The sequence below is a fragment of the Elgaria multicarinata genome, chromosome 15 (genome assembly GCF_023053635.1).
Source record: "Elgaria multicarinata webbii isolate HBS135686 ecotype San Diego chromosome 15, rElgMul1.1.pri, whole genome shotgun sequence".
Lineage (NCBI taxonomy): Eukaryota > Metazoa > Chordata > Lepidosauria > Squamata > Anguidae > Elgaria > Elgaria multicarinata.
Genome location: NC_086185.1, coordinates 8134707 through 8150984, shown reverse-complemented (window position 1 = coordinate 8150984; position 16278 = coordinate 8134707). Strand labels below are relative to the sequence as shown.

Below are 16278 nucleotides of genomic sequence, written 5' to 3'. Positions count from 1 at the left end.
GGTTTGGGTCCAGGTTACCTGCGGGATCGCCTTCTCCTGTACAACCCGCCCCCCACATACTCAGGTCCTCTGGGAAGAATCTACTTCAGTCAGTGAAAACTACGCTGACAACCATTACCCAGAGGACCTTCTCTTCTGCCGCTCCCAGACTGTGGAATGGCCTGCTGGAAGGAAGGCCATTACACTAGAAGGAAGAGATGAGAAGCTTCGGCTTTTAAACAAACCACAGTTCCCTATTACATTGAAATCCAGGGAACTGTAGTTTGCTTAAAATCTAGTTACTGAACAAACCAGTGGACATAACAGAGGTGTACAAAATTATCCACAGTGGAAAATCTGGATAGGGAGACATTTTTCTCCCTCTCTTATAATACCAGAACCCAGGGTCATACAAATGGTTAGAGATTCAGGACAGACAAAAAAGAGTACTTCTTCAGACAGTGCACAGTTAAAACTATGGAGTTCATTTCCACAAGATGCAGTACCTACTTTAAAAGGTGGTGGAATTCATGGTGGAAAAGGGTATCAAAGCCTTTTGTGATGGATATATATTACCTCCAGTATCAGAGGAGGTATGCCTCTGCATACCAGTTGCTTGGGAATATGACTGCGCGTATGTTGTCATTCTCACGTCCTCCTTGTGGACTTCCCATAAGGCCATTTGGTTGGCCACTGTGAGAACAGAATGTTGGACTAGATAGGCCATTATTCTGATCCAGCAGCACTCTTCTTATGTTCTTGGATTCTTATCTGAAACCTCAGTATAGTTTGTGCTCCCTAACTAGTGTTTCCTGAGTTTGGATGCCACAGGGAACTGTGGTTTGTTAAAAAAAACAGAAGCTAGAGCTTCTGATCTTGAGGGCACAAAACAGGAGGGGAGGAGGAGCACATGAACCCAAGGGCCGCCATGTCTCTTGTACACAACAGGAAACCATAGTTTGCCATTACGTCTGAACCGGACCAATGTGGCCTGAGCAACAGTATGCTAAACTAGGACATGCCAGGCCATATACTGGTTAGAAGCAGGAAGCTGTTACCATTGCCAATGGAAAAAAACTCTACTGGGAAGAGCAATGACCCTTCAAAGACCTACATTACAGCTGACATATTAAGGGAATTACAAATAACAGGTTGCATCCATTGGGTTGTATCCAAATTTAGTCTACCTCTGGAGTCTCCAACATGGACATTTCTCTTCTTGCCTCTCCCTATTTTTATTTATTATCATTTTTTTAAATTTCTTCTAAAAATGGTAGGCTGATATGCTGCAAAGTGAAGGGCTGTGTCCTCCAGAGCCATCTTTATTGGGGTTCAAAAGAGTGATTTTGTATTTTTAGAGAGCTCAGATCCTACCTCTGCCTTGTACTCAGTCTTTTGGGCAAGTTACTTACCTTTTAGCCTCACCAGTTCACCTCCTGGGAGAGGAGTGCTTTGTAACCAGCTATATCCACCATGGTAGCCATTTTGTAAGCAGGCAAGCCCCACCCCCCCCCAATGGCAGCAATTTTGTGAGAACACCCACGACACTCTCCAAATGTGTCCACTGATCCAAAAAGTTTGGGGACCCCTAGACTCAAGTCCCGCTTCGTTCTAATGGATCTACTCTAAGTAGGGCCAACATTAGAAACAACCCAATGTCATTCTTCTAATTCACACACACAGCAGCCCACATTTATTTTGTTTTCTGGTTCCCCGGCTGGCGTCTGTGCAGAGACTGGGAAAGTAAGTCTTCCATCTGAGGATTGAAAACTTTTGGCCGGGACTGCCGTCCTGCTGCAGCTGTTCTCCCTCACCTCCCCTGCCTCATGAATTTGCTAGACTGAGCCTTAAGCATAATAACTTTGTTTTCCTTGCGAGAAAGACAGCTGAGATAAGAAACCTGGGGGCCTGCTTCTCTTCACCAAACAAAAAGGACCAACTCACCCGTGCACCTTTCTCCGGAAAGCATCGACAGCCCTCGCTGCAATCTCGCCCCCCGCATGGTCCGTGATAAAATTTCTTCCCACCCTGAGGGGACAAAAAAGGGGGGGGGGAAACAAAAATTATTCAGCCAGACCCATATAGCTTTCCACAATCTTCCTTAGTTACACAGCGCCTCAGAAACTATTTATTTTGCTGCCATTTTGACAACCTTGCAAAGACATCTTATTATTATTATTATTATTATTATTATTATTATTATTATTTATATAGCACCATCAATGTACATGTTAAGTCCTGAAGCCGCGTTTGCAACATCCGGGGCAGCAAAATCTCAATTTGAACCTTTTTCAAAAGTCTGGATCTTGCCCTGAGACAACAGAGATATAAAAATTGGCGTTGCAGACTCAAAATGGTCGAGAATGTTCTTATACGACGTGCCAAACGGCTAACATAAATCACAGAACTTTTTTGTAGACGCAACGTACAAATATATTCCTAAATATCAGCCTGACAGAGACATGTAAACCACCCACAGAACAGAGTGTGGAAAAGCAATAGATTTCAACAGGACCTAGAAATTGAAGAGGAAATATTGCAACAGGCGTTTTTTTGCTGGCAGCCAGTGATAACGCCCCGGGACAAGCTACATTTTATATTAGTTTCCCACCAAAAATTCCCCCAGTGGCTATTGTCCCCCAAAGCTGCTGTTTGTAATCTAAGAGATAACTGCTCAGATGAACGTCCTACTGAGTTCAATGTACCTTATTCCCAGGTAAGTGGTTATGGGATTCCGGCTACAGAACTCTAAAGATATGGAGTTGGAGCCAGACTTCGTTTAATGTATTTTTTTATTTTATTTTTATTTATTACATTTTTATACCGCCCAATAGCCGAAGCTCTCTGGGCGGTTCACAAAAATTAAAACCATCATAAAACAACCAACAAGTTAAAAACACAAATACAAAATACAATATAAAAAGCACAACCAGGATAAAACCACGCAGCAAAATTGATATAAGGTTAAAATACAGAGTTAAAACAGTATAATTTAAATTTAAGTTAAAATTAAGTGTTAAAATACTGAGTGAATAAAAAGGTCTTAATGTAATTGAAATCAATGGGACAAATTAGTCACGACTTAACTTAGTTCCTTAGGGCTCTTACATTCAACTAACTGGATCCAATCCACTCTACCTGGATCCAATCCACTGTCTACTCAGAAGTCAGTCCATTTTTATCTGCTGAGTGTTTCTTACACTACGGTGACCATATGAAAAGGAGGACAGGGCTCCTGTAGCTTTAACAATTGTATCGAAAAGGGAATTTCAGCAGGTGTCATTTGTATATATGGAGAACCTGGTGAAATTCCCTCTTCATCACACCAGTTAAAGCTGCAGGAGCTATACTAGAGTGACCAGATTTAAAAGAGGGTAGGGCTCCTGCAGCTTTAACTGTTGTGATGAAGAGGGAATTTCACCAGGTTCCCCATATATACAAATGACACCTGCTGAAATTTCCTTTTCAATACAACTGTTAAAGATACAGGAGCCCGGTCCTCCTTTTCATAGGGTCACCCTAGTTTCTTGGTCTACACATGCACAGGATTGCACTGCTAGACCATGATGTGGCTTTTACCCTTGTATGATTGCTACTTGATCAGATTTTTAGCTGTTTCTACTCCATATTATCAAATGTTATTTTATGTCACTTTGGAAACTGAATTTAAAAACTTAAAAGCAGTTGATAAACTTTGATTTCTTTCAGTGATCTGATATCTCCAGTACCAGCTGGAAGAACACTGCTTGCCAACATCATGAGACTCAAAGTTACAAGAATTCATTGCACTCAATCCTAATTTATTGCAGCTGCAGGGCTGCTACCTTAGCATATCAATACTTCAGAAATGTCTTAATCCTATCACAACGGCACTTTGCTCGACTGTTCCCAAACCAGTGCGGAGCAGGCCTGATCCAAGTGTTTCCGTTGAAAAGAGATTAATGCTTCCTGTAAAATCTGATGCTCACACTTCATTTCTCTGTTTCTTTTCCTTTCCCCGCCCGAAGAGGTCATTCTGCGCACTTGTGAATGAACGAAACCGGAGAAGGGGAGGAAGTACATTGGAGTCAGTTGGCGGAAGACCAGGTGTTACATGTCACACAAGTATTTTATTTACGGGAAGGAGTTGACATCAGACACTCCCAAATTACTGACATAGCAAACGGCCATGTGCTTAATATTGATGCGTGCGGCTGCAAAGCTTTTGACTTTCAGGAATGGAGTCCGATTTTATTCGAATTTTGTTGGGGCCAAATATTTGCTTCAGGAGAACCGCCAGGGAATCAACGTCTTCCTTGAAACTTGTTTAGAAAACACAGTTGCCTCTGAAGGGCCTGCGTTGTGTGTAACGTGCCTTTCAATTTCCCAAACATTCAGACACGGTTCATGCCATCATCTGATATCAACAACAGCTATTCTTAGGGCTTGAGGAGGCGTGGCATGGCCTGTCCTTCAACCATGATTGAGGGAATGGGCAAAAGAACCATGGACAGCCCATTCCACCCCCAGCGAGAGCAAATCCTTCTTGTTCCCCCCTCCAAATCTACTATTTGTGACAGTGTTAAAAAGGTTGGCTACTATTTCCATCTATAAAATGCTGGAATGAATGAGAACTACCAAGACTCTCCTACCTTGAACAATGGCACATAGGGACATTCCACGAGTGACATGGATTCTTCTGTGGTGATGCTTATCAATGCCTTCTAGTCATGATAGCTATAGGCTACCTCTGGGCTCAGAAGCACTATGCCTGTGAATTACCAGTTGCTAGGCAACCTAAAAAAGGATACTGTCGAGCTGGAAAAGGTGCAGGAAAGAGCCATCAAAACTATCAAGGGGCTGGAACAACTCCACAATGAGGAAAAGTCACAATGTTTGGAAGTGTTTGGCTTAGAAAAAAGGGAAGTGCGGGGAGACACGCTAGAGGAGTACAAACTGGTGCATGGTGTGGAGAATGTGGATAGCGAGGCATTTTTCTCCCTCTCTCACAATGCTAGGACCCAGCGGGGTCATCCCACGAAGCTGAATTGTGGGTGAGTTAGGACAGATAATAGGAAACCAGAGAAGGACTTCTTCACACAGCACATAGTTAAACTATGGAATTTGCTACCACAAGATGTGGCGATGGCCACCCACTTGGAGGGCTTTAAGGAGATGACACAAATCCATGGAGAAGGCTATCAATGTCTACTAGTGGCTATATGCTGCCTCTAGTCTCAGAGGCAGTTTGCGTATGTACACCAGTAGCTGGGGAACATGGGTGGGAGGGTGCTATTGCACTCATGTCCTACTTGCAAGCTTCCCACAGGCAACTGGTTGGTCACAATGGGAACAGAATGATGGACTAGACAGGCCTTAACGTTCTTATGTTGGAGCCCTGAGGTCCTCCTATCCTGCTTCCAAGCTTTGCAGACACCCCGGGTTGGTCACTGGAGCGTGTTCAGAGGAGGGCAACCAGGATGATCAGGGGTCTGGAAACAAAGCCCTATGAAGAGAGACTGAAAGAACTGGGCATGTTTAGCCTGCAGAAGAGAAGATTGAGGGGAGACATGATAGCACTCTTCAAATACTTAAAAGGTTGTCACACAGAGGAGGGCCAGGATCTCTTCTCGATCCTCCCACAGTGCAGGACAAGGAATAACGGGCTCAAGATAAAGGAAGCCAGATTTCAGCTGGACATCAGGAAAAACTTCCTGACTGTTAGAGCAGTATGAAAATGGAATCAGTTACCTAGGGAGGTTGTGGGCTCTCCCACCCTAGAGGCCTTCAAGAGGCAGCTGGACAACCATCTGTCAGGGATGCTTTAGAGTGGATTCCTGCATTGAGCAGGGTGTTGGACTCGATGGCCTTGTAGGCCCCTTCCAACTCTGCTATTCTATGATTCTATGATTAGAGAAGACTTTGGTCTGATCTAGCTTCAGGGCTTTTCAGGGCTGGATAAATTCCTGGAGAAGGCTATCAATGGCTACTAGTCCTAATGGCTATGCGCTACACCAGGTGCTGGGGAACTTGAGTACCAGGATGCTGTTGCATCTGTGTCCTGCTTGTGCATTCCTGATCAATAGTTGGTTGGCCCCTGTGTGAACAGAGTGCTGGACTTAATGCCCCCTTGGTCTGATCCAGCAGGGCTCTTCTCATGTTCTTACATTCTTATGTTCAAAAGCACTTCGTAGGATGGAGAGTGTTATGCTGAAACCAGCCTTGTGAACAGTTGTACTTCTCCCTCTTCAGGAATGACCTCATTTAGAACCGGAGGTTCGACAGCACCTCTGGACAGCAGCCAAGTGATTCATTTGGCATGAGAGGCTCGCAGGATTCCAGACTTTTTGCTGAGTCACCGGCCCCAGGGCAACTTCCGACTCCATTGCTCGCAGGGCCACAGACACACCTGCCAATCCTGCCTAGTCTGGATAATTTACTTCTGCCTTTCCCAAATTTCAGCTGTGTTCATGATGGTGGAAAAACAAGGTCAAGCACATGCAACCTCTCCCTGCCTCCACATCTGGCAAAATCCACACCTCTTTCTTTAGAAGATGTGAGCTTCTTCGAAAGAACAAAACAAAATCTCCTCTTCCTCACCACTGTTTACTTGTCTTCCTCCTTCGGGCCTGATCCTCATGGCCACCCAGAGGGAGAAGGCAAGAGCATGATGTGTGTTGGTTGCCACTCCTTCTCCTCTCATGGCTCTATGGGTTGGCAGCGGCCCCCCTGATGAAGCATGGGCCATGGCAGGTGCCCAATCGTGCCAACTCCCGGCGCTGACCCTACTTCTCTATCGTCCACTGTGAGCAAAATAATCTCTGGTGAAACTACATTTATTATGGCAGGGACCAAGCGCTGGACGAACAAGTCTCTCTGTGTGGCACAAAATGCAACTCTTCTGAAGTCCAAGCTGGCTTCACCCATCAGCCTGCACAAGCCACAAGGAGCAAGACTACACCATGTTTCTTGTCAAGTTGACAACGAACAGGCCTTGAAAACAAAGGCCTCCTCTGTCCCTGGCAATCCACCATCACCTGATTAATTAAGGTAGCTGAATCCATTTAGTCCATTGCTGCCCTCTCCTCTCCTCCAAAAGTGTCACCAACCCCACATCCCTCCAGCTCTCACATGAACAGAGCAGTGGAGAGTTTCAGCTCTCTTTTTTTTTAACTCCTAAAAGGCCAGTGTGGACTGCTTGTGTCTGCCAAGCTGGCCCTATTGTCAAAGGCATTCCAAACGCCCAGTGAGGCAGAAGTGTCTCTATTTGAAATATGCTGGAAATATCCTGTGTTAAAGAACAACTTGTTTTTCCATGTGGTCATCTACCAAGATGCAATATTCAGAGATAGATAGATAGATAGATAGATAGATAGATAGCACCCATATATACCCAGACTGACCAGTACAATTCTACACATTTTTACTCTCAGTACAATTCTACACATTTTTACTCAGAAGTAAGATCAACTGAGTTCAATGGAACTTTCTCCCAGGTCATAAGAACATAAGAAGAGCTCTGCTGGATCAGACCAAGGGTCCATCTAGTCTAGCACTCTGTTCACACAGTGGCCAACCAGCTGCCGACCAAGGACCCACAAGCAGGGCATGGTGCAACAGCACCCTCCCACCCAGTGAGTATGGCAGTAGTGTATAGCAGTGCGAACAGCAGTGGTAGGCAGTAGGTAGATCTCCAGATGTTTCTGACTTCAACTCCCAGCATTCCTGACCATTGGTCATGCAGGCAGCATTTATGGGAGCTAGAAGTCCCAAACATCTGGAGATCTACCTTCTGTGTTAAATTAAAAGTCCATTTCCACACTTATAATGTGGTCCACTCGTCATCCAAGATTCTTTTATCATTAGAGAAGTCTAGAAATAGGATATTTATACACTTCCTAAATAGCTAGACACTAGTTTCGCATTAGTTGGAAATCCTGTAGTAAGCAAATTTAGCCCTGGGAAGCAAAGTGCTAATTGAGACATAATGTGGTATGAAACTGCACAAGACATTTTGAAGGCCTGTTTGGTGGGAAACAGCCTGAAAATAGTTATATTAATCAATCAATCAAAGCACCTAGGACACATCCTACAAAAAGAACTCCTTAGCCCCTCTACCTATCACTGGAGCAGTGTAAATAGCTAGAGTTCCAAAAATGCCACGCAAGGGCCAAAGCTATTTGATTTCACGCTAAGGCTGAGGTTATGTAATAGGAGGCTTATAGGATTATAGAAAATCTAATGTATTGTTCTTAATTGGAATGCATGCAGCCGAGTCTGGAGAGGTTACAGCAAGGCATGGCAGTTGGCTGCACAGCTGGAAAAGAATGCTGGAAAATAGTGTCTCTCAGACGAGAATCCACCAGGAGAATCTCTCGCACGGCCCCCACTGAAATGAACCGACGTATTAATAGGAACCGTGAAAGAGCACTGTGTTTACCAGCAGCTCCTGTCACCTTTCAATAGGGCTTGATCGGGGAGATTTTATGGTGGATCCCAGGGGGAAAAAGAGCGAAAGCCCATTTAGGGTGCAATCCTATGCAAGTTTAGATAGAAAAAGTCCTTTCACTCTCAGCATTCCTCCGTCAGCTGTCTAATCATGCATAGGATTGCACCATTAGTAACTTTAACTGCACAGATTTTCTGGAATCATGCATCAAGGGTTCAGGGTTCAGATCTGTGGCCTAACCTGCATGAATTACCTATCCATCCAAATCAGGTAATTCCGTATTTTTATAACAGAGGTGCAGAGGACCCATTCCAATTTTGGAGAAGTTCTTGGGATGTGCTTTCCACTGGTGGGTGGAGACAGTGGCAAAATGGTGAAGTAAAAAACAACCAACAGTATACTTCTCTTTGAAGCTCCTACCCTAACTAGACCTTAAAAGAGTCATTCCAACCTTTTGGAGTGGGGAGAAACATGAACAAAAATCATTAAACTACCAAACAACAGGTGATTGGAGGAAACTGCTGCCTTTTGGAGAGCCCTGGAGCACCAGTTCAAGGGGGTTAGAAAAGAGTTTAACTTGACTTCATCCTTCTTTTCTTGAAGGAGAAACAAGCATCTCCAAACCTGATTTTTATATATATAAAAAAGGTCCGTCCCCTCCCCAATATTATTATTCTGTATTTCATTTCTATACCACCCAATAGCTGAAGCTTTCTGGGCAGTTCACAACAATTACTATCAGATGGTTGCATTATTCCATTTATCTGGCAGGCGCTAACTGTATCTATCAGCCAGACGGCTGTAGCTGAGCATTAGTCTGTTCAAATTACTGCTATAGCCCAGCCTTGGATTAAGTTTCTAAATTAGGACAGTTATATACATCAGATACAGACAGGGTAGAACCGACCCCATGTGAAGGTAGAGTTTTGCTTACCAAAGAATAAGCCCAAAGGTGTGTGAATATATATATATATATTCAAACCCATGTTTTCATCTTTGCATACTGTATCAAGATTAGGGCCATCCAGTTTTGCTCCCGGAGGGCACATTAGATTAAAATGAGCAAACCTGGCCGAGTCATTTCTTCTTAGCCCGGTGTTATTTTTAAGAGTGAGAGTTCTCCATTGCAAGTTGCAAACAGACCAAACCAAACCAAGGCAGCTGAAAGGCAGCATTAATTATAGCGTCTCTAAATACAAACTTATGTAGTCACCTCCTAGGACCATCGTAGAACTATGAGATGTCGTGCTAATTCCACTTGGTTTGAAATAGATGTTGTTAGCAAACAGAACCCCCTCCCATCTCCAAAAGGAATCAAAACCTGACTTGCGGCTAAAAGAAGCAATGCAACTCGCAACAAGTCGCAATGAACCGCTCAGTGGTTTCACGGTTTCCAGCCCCCGGCAATTCCAGTAGCCACAAAACTGCTATTCAGCTCCATGTCTCCCAAATTGTGGCCAGGTCTACCAAGCAGAGGAAGTGAAAGAATTGAAGATGGGGGGGGGGGTTGGAAAGGGGGGTGGTCTATAAAAGTGTAGATTGCATGGGTGGGTTGGGTTAGACTGCATGGACATCACACCTGGCAGTCTCAGGTAGGGGCAAGGTCCCCAAGAGGGGCCCCCTCATGCACTGACACCTGCCCTGAGCCCCCCATGCTCACTGCCTGAGCCACCATTTCAGCTTCCCAGGATTCCTCTAATCATGGCTGGTTGTCAGAGGTAGGCATTGTTGGGCACCCACCTAGCCCCACCCACTACTGGGGGGGGCCCAATGTTGATGCCAGGCAGGCCTTATCAGGGAGATCATTCCATAATTCAGGGGCCACCACCAAGAAGGCTCTCTCCCTTGTTGCCACCCTCCAAGCCTCCCTTGGAGGAGGCACCTGAAGAAGGGTCTTAGATATAGGTTGGTTCACGCTGGGAGAGTTGCTCCATCAGGTGCATAAGGACATAAGAAGAGCCCTGCTGGATCATACCAAAGGTCAATCTAGTCCAGCATTCTGTTCACACAGTGGCCAACCAACTGTCGACCAGGAACCCACAAGCAGAACATGAGTGCACACAACCACCCATGTTCCCCAGCAACTGGTGTACATAGGCTTACTGTCTCTGATACTAGAGGTAGCACATAGCCATCAGGACTAGTAGCCATTGATGGCCTTCTCCTCCAGGAATTTATCCAACCCCCTTCTAAAGCCATCCAAATTGGTGGCCATCACAACATCTTATGGTAGCAAATCCCATTGTTCTATGTGCTGTGTGAAGAAGTCCTTTCATTTATCTTTGGGAATTGGAAACTACCCTACTTATTTAACATAGCTTGTAGTTTAGCCCTCAGTGACCCTGAATTCTCATGTACAAGGCTAAAATGGGTCTCAGGGAACACAGACAACTGCTTAAATGATGGTCAGACTATTTGCCCATGTAACCTTGCATTGTGAATGCAGCTTGGCAGTGCCTCTACCTGGTAGAAATCCCGTTCCCAGCCCTGGCTATTCGAGGTCTTCTATGCCTGCAGATGCACGGGGGGGGGGGGGGGGGACTGAACCCAGAATTTTCCACATGTCACACGTGTGCCCTACTGATTTATGGCTCCCTACCTCTTATTTATTTATTTATTATATTTATATACTGCCCCATAGCTGAAGCTCTCTGGGCGGTTTACAAAAGTTAAAAACAGTTGTTTGGAGACCTTTAATTCTTGCACACCCACTAACAGTGCTTCAAATCCAGAAATGCCCTGGAATGCCGAGGTGGTACAGTCCTTGCACAGTATCCCCCCTCCCACTCGCTGAGAAACTCATCATTGGAAAGAGGAGCAAGAAAGTGGAGCAGATGTGTGGGTGGATGGAATTTGGCTGCTGGCAGTTCAAGAAAAGAATCAGATGCAAGATGTTGAGGGAGGTTTCGTTAACTCCTTTACATAATCCCATGTTTATTGGAATACTTGTACTTAATTTAATTTATAGGGACACCGAGAGCGGAGAGGATCGCTTTTCATCGGATACGGCCCGCATCTGCCAACAGAAAATGGACAGGCCCTTCTGGAGATAATATTACCTGTCTGGATGGGAGAAAACTGGGATTCTTTTGCAAGATTTATTTCAGATTAAAAGAGAGCAGAGTAGGTGCAGCCGGTGCATTCTTTCACTGGGATGAGTGCATTTGCCGGGGGTGCGGTGGGGGAACATGCAGATTAAATCTCCTGCAGACTGCTTCTCTGCCACGACACAGAGAGAACCAAAAAAGGAGAAAAAAGCAGAACCACGCTGCAAGGGGCCTGCTCTTCTATTTACACATCGCCTAACGCTCAGCGGCATGTGATCTGGGTTACTATGCAATGTCCGATTGTTTGGGGAAGGCAAAGGGCCCATATCTTTCCAGTTATCAATAGATGGGAGGAGGAGGAGGAGGAGGAGGAGGAGGAGGAGGAGGAGGAGGAGGAGGAGGGTGTACTTAAATAATGGAACTCCATAATTTAGTGATGGCCACCAATTTGAATGCCTTTAAAAGGGGGTTGGATAAACTCCTGGAGGTGAAGGCTATCAATGGCTACTAGCCCTGATGGTTGTGTGCTATCTCCAGTATTCAAGGCAGTAAGCCTGTGTGCACCAACTGTTGGGGAACATGGGTGGGAGGGTGCTGTTGCACCATGTCTTGCTTGTTCATCCCTGGCTGACGGCTGGTTGGCCACTGTGTGAACAGAGTGCTGGACTAGATAGACCTCTATTCGGCACTGGTTAGGCCTCATCTTGAGTATTGCATCCAGTTCTGGGCACCACAGTTCAAGAAGGATTCAGGGGGTTCAGAGGAGGGCAACGAGGATGATCAGGGGTCTGGAAGAAGAGCCCTATGAGGAGAGACTGAAAGAACTGGGTATGTTGAGCCTGGAGAAGAGAAGATTGAGGGGAGACATGATAGCACTCTTCAAATACTTAAAAGGTTGTCACACAGAGGAGGGCCAGGGTTTCTTCTCGATCCTCCCAGAGTGCAGGACATGGAATAATGGGCTCAAGTTACAGGAAGCCAGATTCCAGCTGGACATCAGGAAAAACTTCCTGACTGTTAGAGCAGTACGACAATGGAACCAATGATGTAGGGAGGTTGTGGGCTCTCCCACACTAGAGGCCTTCAAGAGGCAGCTGGACAACCATCTGTCAGGGATGCTTTAAGATGGATTCCTACATTGATCAGGGGGTTGGACTCAATGGCCTTATAGACCCCTTCTAACTCTACAATTCTATGATTCTATGACCCTTGGTCTGATCCAGCATGGTACATCTTCTGTTCTTATCTACAGGGGGCTTCAAGTTTTATTAGAACAGCAGCACAGGGAGAGGAGGGGATATTTAACCCTGTTTTCCTTACACTGCTTCCACAATCAAAATTATTCCCCACTCACTAACCTGCAAGGTGCAGGTAGCTCCATAAAGGGGAAAAATACTGATGCAAGGTGTGTGGTTTGGCCCGGAGATTCCCTGCTTTAAGGTAAGTAATAAAGATGTTTTCAGATTTTTATAACAGAGTTTTATCTTTTTAAATCACATAGTCAGTTCTGGTAACGTATGACTCACGTTGCTTCACCTTGTGAAAGCTGCAAGTATTTCACAGCAACGTGTAACCATTCATCAGACCTCCCCAACTGGGTGCCCACCAACATTAGACTACAACTTCTAACCTCCCCCGCAATCCCACCAGCATGCTAGGAAATATAGTACAACACATTTGGAGGGGCAGATTGCGGAAGATTGTACCAACCGATGGTTATTTTTATTTTTCTGTCCTGACACGCCTCCAGATGCAGCCACAACGTCCTGTATAATTAAAATGCTTCTTCTCTTAGGGTTAATAAAAAATCTTTCATAACCCTCATTTTTCTCCTCGCCTGAGACAAAATGCTAATCTTAATGGGAACATGCCTTTTGATGAGATTTACCAGGGCGTTTGTTTTGTTTTAGGTTTTCCCCACACCCAAAACACAGAGTAGGCACCGGGGAAGAACCAGGAATTTGTCACGAAAAAAGGGATTTTAAAAGAAAAAATTGAACTTTCAAAGTCTACTGCAAACAGTAGGGTAAACTGTTATTTTATTCAGCCTTCAAACAAAAAAGAAAAAAGAAAAAAAGAACTTGGTAGCATTCTTCACTAAGCACCTTGCTTTGAAAATTCCACCGTGTGTCTAAACACTATCCTCAAATCGCAACTGTAAAATCGATTCATGGCAATATTAACACCAGCCAACGAACATATTTTATACTGTTAATCTCAGGCGATAAATAAAGAGCGAGGATGGCAAAGTTGAACAGCGTTCGTTTTAACGCAATCTCTGCATTTCACTCAAAGCTGAACCCTGGCTGTCCTTTTAAACTTTCTGTTTCGTCACCTAGTTAATCATGTTGGCCGTCAGAAAGGCCAAAACGCAACCCAACTGATCACAAATCACCTGAGCTGATTTGCCGGGAAAACCTCTGAGATTACAAAGAAGTATCATCGAGGGGGGGAAATACCAATACCAACACCATGGCAACAGAAAAGTCACAGGAGTCTACCTTGAAATCCAGGAACAATGGCGCTATTCACTCACACGCACACACACACGCCTGGAAAAGTAGTCCTTATTAAAACATTGGCTACTCTTTCGTTAGTTGCCTGGAAATATTAGTTAAGCACAAAATAGCTGCACATTAAAAAAAAAAAATCTCGTATTCTTCTTCTTCTGAAACAACTAACTTGCATTTGGAACTTGGCGAGAAGCAATTAATCAATTTCTCCCGTAAAATAGATGTCATCCAGGGTGCTAATGGTGTTATACCGAAGAAGGCATGTTGGAAGGTGTTATAACAAGGCAAAATGTATCTGCCAAAATTCTGGGAAGAACATTCCGTATCTGGGGTGCCACAGCAAAAAGAAGTGCTTCTTGACATCTGCCACACCTCCAAAGAAAAAGTAGCAGACAACTTCAAAATGCAATGGGAGTAGGCACGGGAGTCTCCGCATAGTAACCCTATCTCCTCCGTTCATAACGCAGGGCCGATTCAGACAATCACTTTGCCTACAGTGGCCTTTCATTTTATGTTTTCATCCAAATTATCCACATTTTTGCTAGTGGGAAAACAAAGTTGGATTTTTGTTTTGACCTGCTTTGAGAAAAAAAATCTCTCCAGCCTTTCTGCCCCGCAGGTGGCTTCCAGATTAAAAACAAACACAAAAACCACAATTAAAGTAGTGAGGGCGGGACCCAAAACAATGGGGCTGTTCACACAACCTGCTAACCCATGTTCAATGGTTGAATGTGGGTTGTTATTGAACTGTGGGTTAGCATAGAGTCATAGAATCATAGAATAGTAGAGTTGGAAGGGGCCTACAAGGCCATCGAGTCCAACCCCCTGCTAAATGCAGGAATCCACCCTAAAGCATGCCTGACAGATGGTTGTCTAGCTGCCTCTTGAATGCCTCTAGTGTGGGAGAGCCCACAACCTCCCTAGGTAACTGGTTCCATTGTTGTACTGCTCTAACAGTCAGGAAGTTTCTCCTGATGTCCAGGTGGAATCAGGCTTCCTGTAACTTGAGCCCATTATTCCGTGTCCTGCACTCTGGGAGGATCGAGAAGAGATCCTGGCCCTCCTCTGTGTGACAACCTTTTAAGTATTTGAAAAGTGCTATCATGTCTCCCCTAAATCTTCATAGAATAGTAGAGTTAGAAGGGGCCTATAAGGCCATCAAGTCCAACCCCCTGCTCAATGCAGGAATCCACCTCAAAGCATACCCGACAGCTGCCTCTTGAATGCCTCTAGTGTGGGAGAGACCATGTTGTCTGAACCAAGACATTTTCTACAGGGTGGCTTTTAACCAGGCAGTGTGGCTTATTTTTCTCATAAAAGCCACCTTGAGAACCCATGGTTTGTTATTGAGTTGTTCTGGATGGTTAACAAGCCACCCTATGGAAAATGTCCTTTTTCTGAAAAAAAATTATGAAAATTAAGAGGCATCAGGGCTCTTCACCAATGCAGTAAGCCACACTCATGGTTGTGTGTGTTGCTGTTGAACCAGGGGTTGTTTGTGGCTTGTTAACCACCCCGAACAACCCAACAACAAACTGTGGGTTCTCAAGGAGGTGCATTTGAGGGGGGGGGGGAACCACACTGCATGATTAACAAGCCACCCTGCAAAAAATGTCCTGGGTTCAGACAACACGCTAAGTTCAACAAACAACCCATAGTTCAACAACAACCCACACTCAACCACTGAGTGTGGCTTAGCGTGTGGTGCAAATGCAGTCACTACATCAATCAAAGCTATAATTCAATACACACTTACTTGGGAGTAAGCCACATCAAACTCAATGGGTTTTACTTCTGAGTAGATGTATCTAGGCTGTAAATCATTAAAACAGTAGCAACAGAGGGGCAGAAGGGGTTCAAATGAACTAAGGGGAGAAAACAGCTGTCTTCCTCAAAGTTCTGGCGAGAACAGTCATGTTGCTGCAGACGGGCTCTAGCCTTTAGCTTCCAGGAGAGATTATGAAAGACAGACACCTCACCTGTATTCAAAGCGACCAGGTGTTTTTTCTACTAGTGAGTTGACCTGAGTCAGATTCCTTTCTCTCCTTTTAGAACTTCCACAAACTCTGCAGCTCTGTACAGCTGGCGTGCAAAGGAACATAGCAGGAATGGGGTGGCCACTGACACATCACCCCCCCCAAAAGAGGAAACGCATCACCAAAAGAGAGGACAACAGGCAACCCCAATCTGCATTACACCCACACAGGCTTATTATAAGCATAAATGCAAATGCAGAGGGAATAACTATACTTTACACAGAGATACATCTCACTATGATGGGACAACAATGTGACCAGGGTGGCCAGGTGCT

General features: G+C 44.8%; 1 protein-coding gene across 1 annotated transcript in view; it reads right to left on the bottom strand.

The window, feature by feature from the left end:
• The window catches only part of LOC134409385 (collagen alpha-6(IV) chain-like), a 203616-nt gene that overhangs the window by 140644 nt on the left and 46694 nt on the right, over positions 1-16278 (bottom strand). The window contains exon 3 of the mRNA XM_063142097.1: positions 1924-2007. Within this exon, the coding sequence (XP_062998167.1) occupies positions 1924-2007 (84 nt within the window). The remainder of the gene's footprint in view (positions 1-1923; positions 2008-16278) is intronic.